We start from the raw sequence: 14,164 nt of genomic DNA, 5'->3' as shown, positions 1-14,164 counted from the left end.
AAACGGCTCTAAACTGGTCTCGAAAGGGGGCGAATCAGTCCCTGATCCGGTTCAAGCCAAATAGTGCATGAACCCTTCTGGATCCGGGTCAGAACCAGTTCAAACTGGATTCGGGTCAGACCCGACTATAACTGGATCAGGGTCGAACCCGACTTGAACTAGATCAGGGTCGGACCCAGCTTGAACTGGATCCGGGTCAGACCCGACTTATAACCGGATCCGGGTCAGACCCGACTTATAACTGGATCCGGGTCTGACCCAAAAGGAAACCGTATTCGGGTCGGACCCGACAATAGCCGGATCCGAGTCAGACTCGACACTAGCCGAATTCGAGTCAGACTCAGAATGAACTTGATCAAACCCAATATCCAGACCCAATTTGACAGTTTTTATAAACAGAAACCCTCGGGTTTCTGTTTTTGATTTTAAACAGTGAAAGAAGGCGAAAAAAGGGGGGTTTCCCATTTACCTGTCGGCGACCGATGTCGCCTGACGGCGAGCCACCACACCAGCGGGCAACCCTCACGGAGCCTGGACTGGCGCAACATCTCTCCTCGCTCGATGGTAGAGGAAACAGGAAAACCCTTGTGTTGCATCGCCGGACAGATGTTGGCTGCGTCGTCGGATAGATGCCGGCCATAAGTCGGCATCATTCTGCGGCTGCCATCGACGACAGTTGATGCTTCTGCAGCCCAACGACCATAGGTAAAAACTTGAAACCTTTTTTTTTGTTCTGTCACCCTACGACGACAGTCGCCGATGCCGACAACCAACTGCAGTGTCGCCCCACAGCGACCTGCACAACCAGATGACCTGAACACACCCCGCGCAACGGATGCGGGGTGTGGGCCCATAACCCATTGTTGGGGTCGTTCGGGATCGCCTCTCATGTGATAGAGCAAAACCAGAGAAACTGTTATGTAAAACAGTAAAACACAGGGGGAGTGCTGCGTACCTGAGGCAGCCATGGGTACTGCGCTTGCCAGAAATCGGAGGTCGTTGGAGCAGAAGAAAAACGCTGAGCAGAGGGTGGTGATCGATTAGGCAAAGGGGGGATTTTCTGCTCAGTCGGGCTGCAGCCACTACGAGCGCATACTCCCTTAGGCAATCGGTGAGTAGACCTCTTCCCTCTTTTAGATCGCACACACACACTTTTTCTTTGATTGAGGGTAGCTCATGATACCCTCTGATTTATAGGGCACAGGGTGAGAACGGTTTGCATAACTGTTCCCCCTGATCCTATGCTGATTTATCGGAAGGATCACCTCGTATGTAGAGATGTATCCACATTGTGGATAACCACCACTACTTTAGTGGTGGTTAATCCAACACTGATACCATAAAAGAATTATTTATGCACAAAAAAAATATAAGAACACAATAAGATTTACATGGTTTGGTCTAGAATTGATCTAAGTCAACGAACCCTACTTTCTCTTACTACTTTTCTTCTTGAGAGTAGGTTTAATTTCATTATGATTTTATATAGCATACAACTGCAGTTGGGCAAGATCATCTACAATCCTCATCTTGCCTATTTTGTAGGGATTTGATTATATTAGAAAAAGTATTTGGTCTTTGAACCTAGATTTTGCAAATGTCTGACTCGGATTCTATTTTCATTGAGATTCTCACATTTGGTAGAATTGTAATCTTCTTCCTTGATTTCAGCAGTTGGACTCTTGCCATACTGATTTGTGTTACATTCGTCAGGTCCACCAACGTGTTTGGCATATTTATCTCTAGCAAGAGGAGGGCAGCAACGGGAGAGAGATAAAACCCGTAACAATGAACACACAAAGTGCAGTGTTATCGGACACTTTCGATGTTTTTTTTAGGAATTAGTCTAATTCCTGTTTTTCCGCCCAGGTCATTAGCCGTGACCACCGATAATGACCCTAAACCAACCAAAATCAACGAGTTTGACACCCGTTTGATGAGAATGACCCTAAACCAACCAAAATCAACGAGTTTGACACCCGTTTGATGAGAAGCCCATCCAATATATATATATATATATATATATATATATATATATATATATATATATATATATATATATATATATATATATAGAGAGAGAGAGAGAGAGAGAGAGAGAGAGAGAGAGAGAGAGGTGCTCGAACATGCTGGCCATCCATCCATCGTGTGCTTGATGGACGGCCAGCACAAAAAAATAAGGAACCAAGAATTCGTTGGTAGGGTTGGGAAACGAGAAGAACTGCTCGCTATTCAGCTGGACTCAGCTCAGCAAGCTGAGCTACAAGCCAGCTCGTTTACTTAAAAGATCTGAGCATGAACATGGCAAGCTCGGCTTGAATCGTGTAGGCTTGTTTTACATTTTAGGGGGGCATTTGACTCAGCATGATGGCGCTTGTCCTAAAGAGGCAGGTCGCACCCTGGGGGTGTGACTAGCACATCCCACGAAAAACCACTGCACAGGACAGCTGTGTCCTGCACAGCTTGCATTGTCCACACGTAATCAAACATGAGACAGCACAGGCAGGGACCAGTTGGTCCACGCCCAGGCACATTGTCCTGCACAGCTTACGTTGTCCGTGCATAATCAAACGCCCCGTGTATCAAACACACCGTTAGCGCTTAGGGGTGCTGTTTGCATCAATGCTGGATGCAACGATGGTCCAGGATACGTTTGTCACACTCCTAAGGTGCATCAAACTTGTCCAGACAGATGCAAGCGGTTGTTGCATGTTGCGTCCCACTTTGGTAGAACATCCACGTCCTGTGTTTGACGCGGGATGTGAGGCCCACACCAGATGTGACATCGGTCCCGACATACCTTTGCATCCCGCCGTTCAAACTACCCCTATAGCACAACAGGATACTGCCTATTAGCTTGGCCACGTAAGACAACCGGATGAGACAGTCGGGTCTCTGTACAGGAGCCTTGCATTGGGACGGAAACACCATTTCCATGTGTTGCAGAAATATAATTTTACCAAAATCTGGTATTGAGGATGGAGTTGCCAAAAACATCTGGTAAAGGGTGTTGAAATATGATGTTGGAGCTGTCAACTCCACTCCCAATGGAGTGTTTTGGCAACCCAATGCTCCCGAGAGCACTGAGGGAAACCACAACACACCTCTAATTCAGGGCTCCCAAACAACACCTAAAACTCGGCATCGAGCAGGTCCATACCTCGTCAAGTGATTATCTCAACCTGAATTCACCTCGTCATATCCCACTTTCAGACTTGATCAATAAAGTAAAAGCAGTCCCCCTCCACCAAACCCCGCACTGATCACTGAGCATCTTTGTCACATGGACACGGAAAAAGGACACGGGATACACTATTCTTGGGTAATTTCTTAAAAATTATATATAAAAAGACATGACACGAGAGTAAATTGGAAGAACCTGTGACATAGCTCATCACTTCCATTCTTTAATGAAATAAGCTAAGATGGTTAACAGCATGGTAGGGCCAAAATAGATTGCAGTGGATTGAATGTAACAACGCAAGAATCCTATGTTTTTTAGAAGACAGCTAGTCAACGTTCCTCTCGCATTTGCTGGAAGTTTGTTAGTGCTGCTTTTCCAACATAGTCAAGTACAAAGAAAGAAACGAAAAACAAAGCAAATACAGATAGTGTGCTTGTGAAATGTGAGCACCCATATTGCACCTAGAACTGAAAGAACAAACAAGTTAAACCACAGCATTTCTTGTCACAAAAAGAAAAAAAACTCAATCTCCTAGGCGTTGGTACATTGCATGTGCTATGTAGATTTTCAATATGCATCTGCACTATTTTCAACATAAACGATTATTGTATTTTTGATAACCTAAGGTTACAATCTATATTTACCCTTCTTGATCTACAGAAGGTACTGATTTTTATTTACAGTCATAATAACAGAATGAGCCCAGTGTTTCTCCACATATACAACCAATGATTCTGAAAATACCCCATCATTCACTAAAAGATAGAAAAGCTCCACACGTGAATGATCTAGCATGCTCTTCAGCTGACAAGAAGTCCATGATTTGTTTAATAGAATTATCATGTAGAACAACAATATCATGAGTATCTGCAGCTACAGTATAGGGCAGTTTCGATGGGACATTTCCACCTCTCACTTTATGTAGATTTCAATAAGATGGACTGAGACCTGGTTTTGAATTGTTTCCAATGAGGGTTTTTCGAAGATGAGACTTTCTTTGGGGGATAGGCAAGCCAAGATAACTCCCATATGATTCGAACCCGAGACCTTTCTGTTATGATAGCGAAATATAAGCATCCAGCTACCGATTTGACCCCTTGAAGATGAGACTTGCTACTTAATTTTACTGAAACCATAATAAACTGAAGAAAAGCTCACACCTAACACTAGGAATGGAGACTTGGAGAGCATTAGGGAAGAGATTTAACACACGCAAAGAACAAGAATTACATTGTGCAAATCAAGGCAATTCAAACCTTGGGTTTTCATGCCATGACCTCAGCTACGCAATGAGCCAATAAACAGATTAAAAACCTTGGGGGCAAAAGTCATGGTGACAACTAAATCTTGATGGCAACTTCTAAATACTTCCAGAGACATTCATAAAAGAAAAAACACAAACTGAAATGATGTCTGACTTCAGCGCTTGTCCCCATTGGCGGTGAAGGAAACTGGTTTTCTAAGTAGGGACTCTGAGAGAAAATGGTCTTTGCGTAGAAATAAAGCACTAGGTCTTAATTGATTTCCATTGTTGTTCCTAAACAACCTTCAGGATAGTTGCAAAGTGGATCGACAAGTTGTAAGAAGCCCCATGAGAGGGACACTTTTGATATGATATGGCGCTCCAAGGATAGACAGTTATAGCAACAATCAGTGACCCAAATGAATGCAAGTACCCAAAAGGCTGTCGGCTGTCCTGAGTAAAAGATCATGGATGGGAAGGTGGTGATCCTTGAAGTTAACTACTCTCATGTTAACAGAAAAGGTGAGGCAGATATGATTAAATCCGGAATAGGACTTCCCACATTTATGTCACATGTACTATGGATGTGGGAACAGGACACCATGTGGATACGCTAGGTACGACATGACAATTCTCAAAAATTAAGGCTCTGGACATTTTAACCAAGAGCAATAAAACATGAATATCATCTCAAGTACAAACTCCTGAACAAAATTTCTAAATCACTATAACTAAAAATATCAAATAATAAAACTAATTCAAAATTGTAATTTATGATATAAAAGAAAAAGAATGCAAGTGCATAAAATAAGTAATCAAGATGATAAAAGAAATTAGATAAAATTAATGACACAATGCTGACTATGTCCAACATTGGTCTGTGTATGAAATGTCCTTGTGTGTCGAGTGTTGTGTTGTGTCAACATGGGATATGCATGCTAAGTGAAGTGTTCGCTTGACATAATCCCACATCATCAACATGGCATGAAAAATATGCCTTACGAAAATCATATGATGATATCAAATAGGACTTCCCTACATAGTGGCACTTAGGATCCTCTCAGAAGAAAGTCCACATGAACTCGTTTGCTTGCTTCACCATCTGCCACATTTCTACACAAATTATTCACCATAAAAAGTCACCTCAACAAGGTGAACTACTTTCTTCCACATTGATGGAGAGATTCTTAGTCCTCTTCTCAACCAAGGAATGGAGTGAGCTGTTGGAAGGAATCAATTCTCAGGGGTCCCTCCCCACTCTAGCTGCCATATACATGGATGATAATTGATTCCCTCCTACTTGAGAAGCAACACTACAACAAGTGTGCAGAACTTGGCCTAACCTTTGGATCTTTAGATCTGAACAAGATTTTTCTGATAACCAGAAGTAAATATTCACGATTTTGATTTAACTTTGTGAAGATATTCCCTCCGTATATCTAACTTGAACGCATATTGAGCATTTACTCAAAATATAAACCTCCCAAAACCCACATAGAAAAATTTGGAAGATGGAATACACAAGACAATTACCATGGTCCTTCAAAGATCTCTCCCTAGCAAGAACAGTTTCCCTTATCAAATAACTCTTTTTTAGCCTATGAGCATATCACATCTTCCTCATCAGCATTCCCAAAAAAGTTGAGTCCCAATTGAAAGGAATTTTTCATAATTTGTTACGGTGAAGGTCCTCTTGACTCTGCCACTTCAATCTTAATTAGATGGACTAAGTTACTAAGGATATGTCAGTTGGTATGGAATTATGGATTCACTGGGCATTAAGCAACATGCACTTGGTTGTTTGTTGGTCTGAACTCTGACACCATCTGATTGTCATGGGTTTTTTCCACCATTATTTTCCATTGACAAACAATGCTTTTCTTCAACTCTGAACTAAGGAACTTATGATCCTCCAGTGAATGAGTTCATTAACTTGAACAAAACAGCTCTTTTGTTTATTAATTTCACAGCAGAAAAATCATTATCCCCATGAACTCTAATAATCAATGTTGTAAGTATCGTAGAGTACGGTACGGTACAATACATATTGCTATTATGGGCAAAAGCGATACGATACACACTCGATTGCAATACGAGTATGTATCGTATCCATATCATATGTATCGTATGATACACCTTTGGTGCACTTTAAAAAGGGCTGAAACTTGTTTTTTATTTTTTTGGTTTTAAAGACCACTTTAGGGTTGACTTCCTCATTTGTGTAGAGGGCAGTGTTATCAAAAACGCGCCTTGAGGCGCAAAAGGCACGCCTCGCCTTGAGGCGCGGCCCTTTGTACCTCAAGGCGCAAGCCTGAGGCACAAAAAAAAAGGTTTTTTACAACAAGACTTCTGAGATATAATCAAAAATATTTTTGTAGGTTAATCTCATATATTTTCCAGTTATTTCAGTTATGTAATTAGTTTCTTAGTATATTACTATATTTTAAGTTTTGTTGGTTAATCTTGTATATTTTTCAGTTATTTCAGTCATGTAATTAGTTTCTTAATATATTTTAACTTTTGTTGGTTAATCTCATATATTTTCCAGTTATGTAATCAGTTTTTTAGTTACTTTTATATGTTAATCTCATATTTTTTAGAATAATCTCATATATTTTAACTTTTGTAGGTTAATCTCATATATTTTTCAATTATTTCAGTTATGTAATCAGTTTCTTAGTATATTTTAACTTTTTTTGGTTAATCTTGTTACGAAAACCGCAAGCAAGAAACAACCGAAGGAAACAATAAACAAGAACGATCAAACCAAACACAACAAGGACACACAAATTTACGTGAAAAAACCTTCCCACAAATCCAAGAGAGAAAGTAAAAAACCACGGCCGCCCAGAGGAAAAACTTTATTGCTCTTTTTCGACAGTTACAAGAGAGAAAGAAAAGAAAGAATTTATACAAGGCAAGGGCGACAACCCTAAAGCTAAACAAGTCGAGTCTGATCCATAAGAAACCGGGTCTCAAACTTAAGCCCAAGAAAAATTTCTTCTTGGGGGGGGGGGGGGCGCTGCCCCCCTAAGACCCCCACCAGGGGCGGCCCCCCTGAACCCCCACCCGCTGAACGCGCAAAAACTCTGAATGAGGCTCCACAACTCATCAAATCTCATGTATTTTCCAGTTATTTAATCAGTTTTTAGTTACTTTTATATGTTAATCTCATATATTTTAACTTTTGTAGGTTAATCCCATATATTTTCCAGTTATTTCAGTTATGTAATCAGTTTCTTAGTATATTTTAACTTTTGTTGGTTAATCTCATATATTTTCCAGTTATGTAATCAGTTTTTAAGTTACTTTTACATGTTAATCTCATATTTTTTAGAATAATCTCATATATTTTAACTTTTGTAGGTTAATCTCATATATTTTTCAGTTATTTCAGTTATGTAATAAGTTTCTTAGTATATTTTAACTTTTTTTGGTTAATCTCATATATTTTCCAGTTATATAATCAGTTTTTAGTTACTTTTATATGTTAATCTCATATTTTTTAGTACCTATTTGAGATTTTTTATTTCTTATTGATTGTTATTTCATCAATAAAGCATTTCTTTATTTATTTGTATTTTTAGATATTTTTTTTATAATTTTTTTAAAGTTTTCAAATTTTTTTTTTGAGGCTTACGCTTTCGCCTCAGTTTTTGGTGGAGCGCCTCGCTACGCCTCAATGCTTTTCACAACACTGCATTAGATAATCCGGCATGGTAATGGGGCACTCAAGTAATGAGTGAGAGTCGATTGAAAATCGAGTGCAACTATCGTCATAATATTTTTTTATGTAATATGAAAGTATGAGTCTTGTAGCATGTTCTTAATTGCAAGATATTTAATATTTTGCAATTTTCTTGCTAGATAGTTAATGTTTGATGATGTCTTATGCAACTCATAGAGACATAAATGCTTCATATGTGATTTTATGGTTGTATTTTGTATAAGTTATCATTGTTTCACGTGTTATGATTTTTTAAAATTCTGCTACTTTTTATTTTTCATGATTTTTTTAAAAACTAAAAAAAATATTAAACAAATGTGATTTTTTATGATACGATACGTATCTTATTTTGGGCATGACCGATACGGGTAACTATACAATACTTATAACCTTGCTAATAATTAATTAGATTGATCCTCCACTTTTTCGTCACGCAAAAGCAAATTATCATTTCACAAAAAAATTAGAAATACTTCAAAAAGTGCTCTATAACATAAAAATTATTATCCTCGTCCAACTCTATTAATTAGATTGATCTTCACTGTTTCTGTCAAGCAAAAGCCATTATCATTTCATAAAAAAATTTGAAATGCAATTGAAATTGCTCTATAAGTGATAGCCGCAAAAAAGACATGAGAGTATCTGCCTCTCGAACTATGTTATAGAAACATCAATAGAAAAGCTTTGCGAAGAAAATTCAAGAATGCATCTTCAACAAAGAAACACATCTCATTCTATAATGAAAACCTACACTCAGTGTTGTTAAAAACACGCCAAAAGGTGCAAAAAGCATGCCTCGCCTTAAGGCTAGGGCTTTTGTGCCTTGAGGCGCAGCAAAAAAGCGCATATGGGCTGAGGCGTACACTGCAGAACGAGGTGCGCCCCTTCAAGCCCCCATTTGACCAAAATTTGAGAATAATTAGAGAAGAGCCCCAACCCTAATTAGGGTCGGGGGCCTCCCTCTCTTTCTTTTCACTCGTCTCTCCCCGCTCTCCTTGCTCTCTCGTCTCTCCCTGCTCTCCCTCGTTGTCAGTCTCTCTCTCTGATGAAAGGAAGGCTGAAAGGAAGAAAAAGAAAAAGAAAAAAAAGAAGAAAACCCTTGTCTCTCGTCTCTCGCTCTCCCTCTCTTTCTGCCAAAAGAAAGAAGAGAAGTATCGCTCTCCCTCTCTCACTACGAGAAGAAGAAGGACCCCGCCAACCCAAGGTACGTAATTTTTTTTCCGCTTTTCCTCTTTTTCTTTCCCCTTAATGTTATTTTTTCTCCTCCTCTTCTAAGCTCCCACCCGCTACTCTCTTTTTTTTCCTTCCTTTTTTCTTTTTTCCATTTTCAGTTTTTGTTTTTCGGTTATATACATATATATTTTGTGTTTGGAAAGGTGTATATTACATATATATTATATAATTCTCAGTCGACCTCTCTTTTTGTGTTGTTACAAGTTGATGTGTAGGATTTGCAAGTGATTTGAAGTTCTTAACTGAAGAATTTTAATTTCATGCAATGATTAGTCTAGGTTTATGTGTGGGTTTTCTGTTATTTGTTTAAAAATATGAAATTCCTAGCTATATGGTCGTTTGCTTGATGTAGGTGGGAACAATTTTAGAACGGTGATTTATCTTTAAAATTTAGATGTCTATCATAATTTTGGATGTTTTTTTTTCTTCAAAGATAAACAGGGATTACTAATAAGTAGGTACAAAATAATGTAAAAATAAAGAGAAAAGAATCACAACATTGATGAGCTGTCAACTGCACCTGGACTCTTAGGATTTGTATTGGTTGTGTATCCATGCCTAGTGTTTTTAAAGTCCTCTGATTTTTCCACAGCAAAGTTCTATGTTGCAGGGCTAATGTGGAAACTTTACACTCTTGAATGGATTTGGCTTCTTTTGGTTACGTTTGTTTATTATTTATAAATATTAAATCAAAACATGTTTACAAATATTTATGGAGAAATCTAGAAATGGATTTTGAGTTTTTGGATTACAAACTGTTTATGGTTCCAGTTAGAGACATCATATTCAAAAAATGAGTGTAGCTGAGATGCGTATGCTGAGATGGATGTGTGGAAATACAATAAAAGATAAGATTCGGAACGAGGAGATACATAAGAAGGTAGGCGTTGCACCAATTGAAAATAAGATGAGAGAGAATCGCTTACGGTGTTTTGGACATATTCGACGAAGGCCGATTGATGCTCCAGTTAGAAGGATGGAGAAATGGGAAAATATATTAGTTAAAAGAGGTCGGGGTAGGCCTAGGAAGACATGGATGGAGGTGATAGGAAAGGATATGAATGCTTTGAACCTCACCGAGGACATGGCATTGGATAGAAATGAATGGAGGAGAAGGATTCATGTGGAAGACCCAGAATGATTTTCTTTGTTGGTTCATATCGCCGACCCCAATTGTTTTGGGATGAAGGCGTAGTTGTTGTTGTTGTTGTTTGTTGTGTAAACTGTTTATGGTTCCATTTGGATAGTGCTCCATCAGACCCACTTGACACGGGATTTAAGTTCAGGTTGCCCTTAGCACCAACAAATCTGTTTCTCCTTGCCTCCTTGATGCATTTGACCACATTCTCATGGCTGCAAATTGATCCATTTTACACAGAAGGCCTACTGTTCAGGTCTGTATAGCTTTATGTGATAGATTATTTGGTGTATTTTATGTGCTTTGTAGAGTGTAGAGTTTTGTACATATTTTTGCATCTCACCCATGACTGGTTGGGCCATATAAACAAGGCATTCCCAAATGCCTGGGGGTTCCTCCCATCATTCCCAATCTTCTCCATGGCCCTTTTGCATAAGACTCCCTCCCATTTTGGAGAGTTTTGGACAAATACATTAACAGTTGGTTGTTAATGCTAATATGCATTTTCTGATGATGACATGATGTTGAGAAATTTGATTATTAGAGATTTTGTTAATTTTTTATTGAATGTTCATATTTTATTTCTTAGATACTTACATAGAGTAAATTGTTGCATTAATGTTAGTTTTACATGTTCATCTCATATTTTCGGTATTTATTTGAGATTTTCTATTTCTTATTGGTTGTTGCTTCATCAATAAAACATTTATTTTATTTATTTGTATTTTTAGATATTTTTTTAAGTTTTCAAAAAAAAAAATGAGCCTTACTTTACACCTCGCCTCAGTTTTTGGTGGAGCCCTTCGCTAAGCCTCAATGCTTTTCACAACATTGCCTACACTACTAGTCCTTACAGGTACTTGAAAATATTTAACGAGGAAGAAGCAAAGAAAGGAAAATTCACAATGAATAAAAGGCTGAACAAACACGGAAAGATTATATGTATATGACCAACATACACAAAAGGCATTCCATAATCATTCATCCAATTGAGGTGAGAAAAACTAAAAGAAACTGCAACAACACAAAATCTTAATGTGATTGAATGAGAATTTAGACTAAATTATAACTGCTTGGAGAATCAGAGAAACCACCAACTTCTACTGGCCACCTCTGCCACCAACCCACAGAGAAACAGGTACGGTAAGAAAAACGGTAAATAAATAAAACAACGTAAACGACATATACATTAGATCTCGACCTCAATGCAGTGCAACCCGGACAAGTTAGAACCACAAACTACAGAATGCATTCACAATGTCAAAATATGCCAAGTACCAATTTCGCAGGTATACATACTCTAGCTCTCTGATTCAGTGGACCTCGAAACAACCACAGAGTCTTTCACCACACACTCACGACTAGTGAAGAAGCATCCCCATCATTTAGAAACCAAAAGGATCTCTGGCTTTTTCGGTTTAGATGGTGTGTTGGCATTAGAATTTGAACTAGCGACAGCCATGGCAGCCAGACGGGTGCTCCTATCGAGCTGAATCAGACTCCGGGTAGCAAGGATCGCTTGTGGGAACAGATCATGCATCGCTCGGGCATACAGACATCGAATGGCGATGGAAGCTGCATCCCTCACCTCCTGCGGGTTCAATGGAGCCAAAAGGCAGTGGCCCAATATCCTCAGGATCGGCTGCAACAGCTCCCACGGGAGAGGAATCCTAGCCCCCCTCTCGTTCGAGACCGATACCTTAGAATCCCCAATCATGATCGAAAGCCTAGCTTCCCCGATCGAGCCGTTGCAGGAAGATTCATCCTTGATGTTCATCTTCGCCAATTCATCCTCAAAGACCGACTCTGAGCACTCCGAGTCAACCCGCTCCGCCGTGGATCCCTCGTCGGAGAACGAGATCGACGCCCTGCTGCTGTCCTCGCGATCAAACTCATGCATACAGGGGCAGCTCTGGCCAGCCCATCCGATGACATACTCGCAAAATTCGACCTTCGACGGAGCAGGCATGAGGGAGATCTTCCGATAGTACCAATCGAGGGAAACCGCGACAATGCCAGCCCTCTTCGTCGATTTCACCGCGTTCTGCGGCTCCAACGGAGGAGACAAGATGCCAACGACGGGGGTGGGAGCAGCAGCAGCTGCAGCTGCAGCACCCAGTTTGGGGTTTGCGGAAGGAGGAGGATTACGGGGGGCGTGGTAGAGGCTGGGGTAGGTGAGATCGGGGATGTTGACGAGGAGGGGCTTCCCGGCGCGGGCCTTGGTCTCGGCAGCGTAGAGCGAGAGGAGGACGGCCTCAAAGCCGGCCAGCGGCTCGTCGCGGGCGGCAGAGACGACGCGGGAGAGGTAGGTACCGGAGAGGAGCGGGATGTAGCGGAGGACGACGAGGTGGAGGTCGGGGTCAGCGGTCTGGAACGTCTCGTAGAGCCACTGGCAGAGCGGGTTGTCGCCGGCGCCGGAGAGGGGGCGAGCGAGGGCGGAGGAGACGGCCGCGGAGACGTCCGGGCTGTCGAGGAGGGCCTTGGCGGGGCGGTCAGAGTCGGCGAGGGGGTCGAGGGAGGGGGAAGGACCGACGATGGCGGAGAGGGCTTGGATCCTCGATCGAGCGCGGGCGATCCCCTCCCACCAGGCCTGCATTGGGTTGGGGTTCGACGCGGATGCCGACGCCGAGTCCTCCTCCGATCTCGTCGATCCTCCTCCTCCTCCTCCGTTGGCCACCGACGCCTGGTTCTCCATCTCTCTCTCTCTGAAAACGCTCGGTTCTGGGAACGCGTCCGTGGGAAGACAGAAAAAAGACACGAGGGGAGCGATCGCTGGCCCGTCGTCGAGGTTCCATAATAGGGCTGTCAACGGATCGGGTATCCGACCTGATCAGGGTGAACCCAAACCCGCCCAAATAAGTGGGTAATTTGGGTCGGGTTATTCAATTCGGGTCTCTTCTATCCGAACCCACTTAGACCCTCGCACGGGCGCACCAAATGCTGGAGCTCAACTGCCTGCTCTGTTCCCCGAGTGAATTGAGATCAAAAGGAGCGGTTAAGTGACATGGCTAAATGTCATAGCCAATCACATGACAGCATTTGCATGGGGTCCACAGTTACAGAGTGCAGGCCCCCACATGAAATGATGTCATGTGATTGACTATGGCACATAGCCGCTCCCTGCTCTTCCCCCGGTAGCTCCGCCAAGGAACGCCATTTTTTTCTCTCATAAATGTCATGTGAGGGCTTGGATCCAAAGGTTTTTTTTAATATTGAACCCTAACTGCGTATATACTTTCTTGGTGTGATAAGCAAGTCTAGCATATCGCATAAAGATCAATAGCATATTCTATTTCAAGCCCAGGAAAATAGTTGTGCTGCAATCCTTTATTCCAAACAACTCTGCTAATTTTTGTTTTGCCCTTGCCATAGATTGAGCATAATTTCCTAAAGACAATCATCCAATTGATGCAGAACAATTAGAGTGTGTGATCCAATGTTGTAAATGTGTATAGTAACTCGTATCTTAATTGTTCAAAATAGTATAGTATTGTAACATATCATAAAAATATTAAGACATGATTGGATCTGGGTCTGATCCATATTTCAACAACCTCCAACAAGTTAGCTTTCAATTTTGTATGGGACATTTTCTTGCATTACTTTTCCTTATCTCTATTTCTTAAGACTCTGATTGTA

General features: G+C 41.0%; 1 protein-coding gene across 1 annotated transcript; it reads right to left on the bottom strand.

Annotated features, from left to right (window-relative positions):
- Positions 1–11,114: 11,114 nt before the first annotated feature.
- LOC149816706 (uncharacterized) lies at positions 11,115–13,226 on the bottom strand. The gene has a single exon (XM_089987589.1). It carries the CDS (start codon positions 13,218–13,220, stop codon positions 11,907–11,909), a length of 1,314 nt encoding a protein of 437 aa, XP_089843715.1. The 5' UTR covers positions 13,221–13,226; the 3' UTR covers positions 11,115–11,906.
- Between the last annotated feature and the right edge of the window lie 938 nt (positions 13,227–14,164).

This window comes from Nuphar pumila, chromosome 14, assembly GCF_984573655.1.
Source record: "Nuphar pumila chromosome 14, dmNupPumi1.hap1.1, whole genome shotgun sequence".
Taxonomy (NCBI): Eukaryota; Viridiplantae; Streptophyta; class Magnoliopsida; order Nymphaeales; family Nymphaeaceae; genus Nuphar; species Nuphar pumila.
The sequence above is the reverse complement of the archived record's forward strand: the minus strand, read 5'-3'. Positions and strand labels throughout refer to the sequence as shown.

Bases quoted from the DNA above. Each gene is read 5' to 3' on its own strand.
- LOC149816706 (XM_089987589.1), bottom strand. From the start codon at position 13,220: ATGGAGAACCAGGCGTCGGTGGCCAACGGAGGAGGAGGAGGAGGATCG.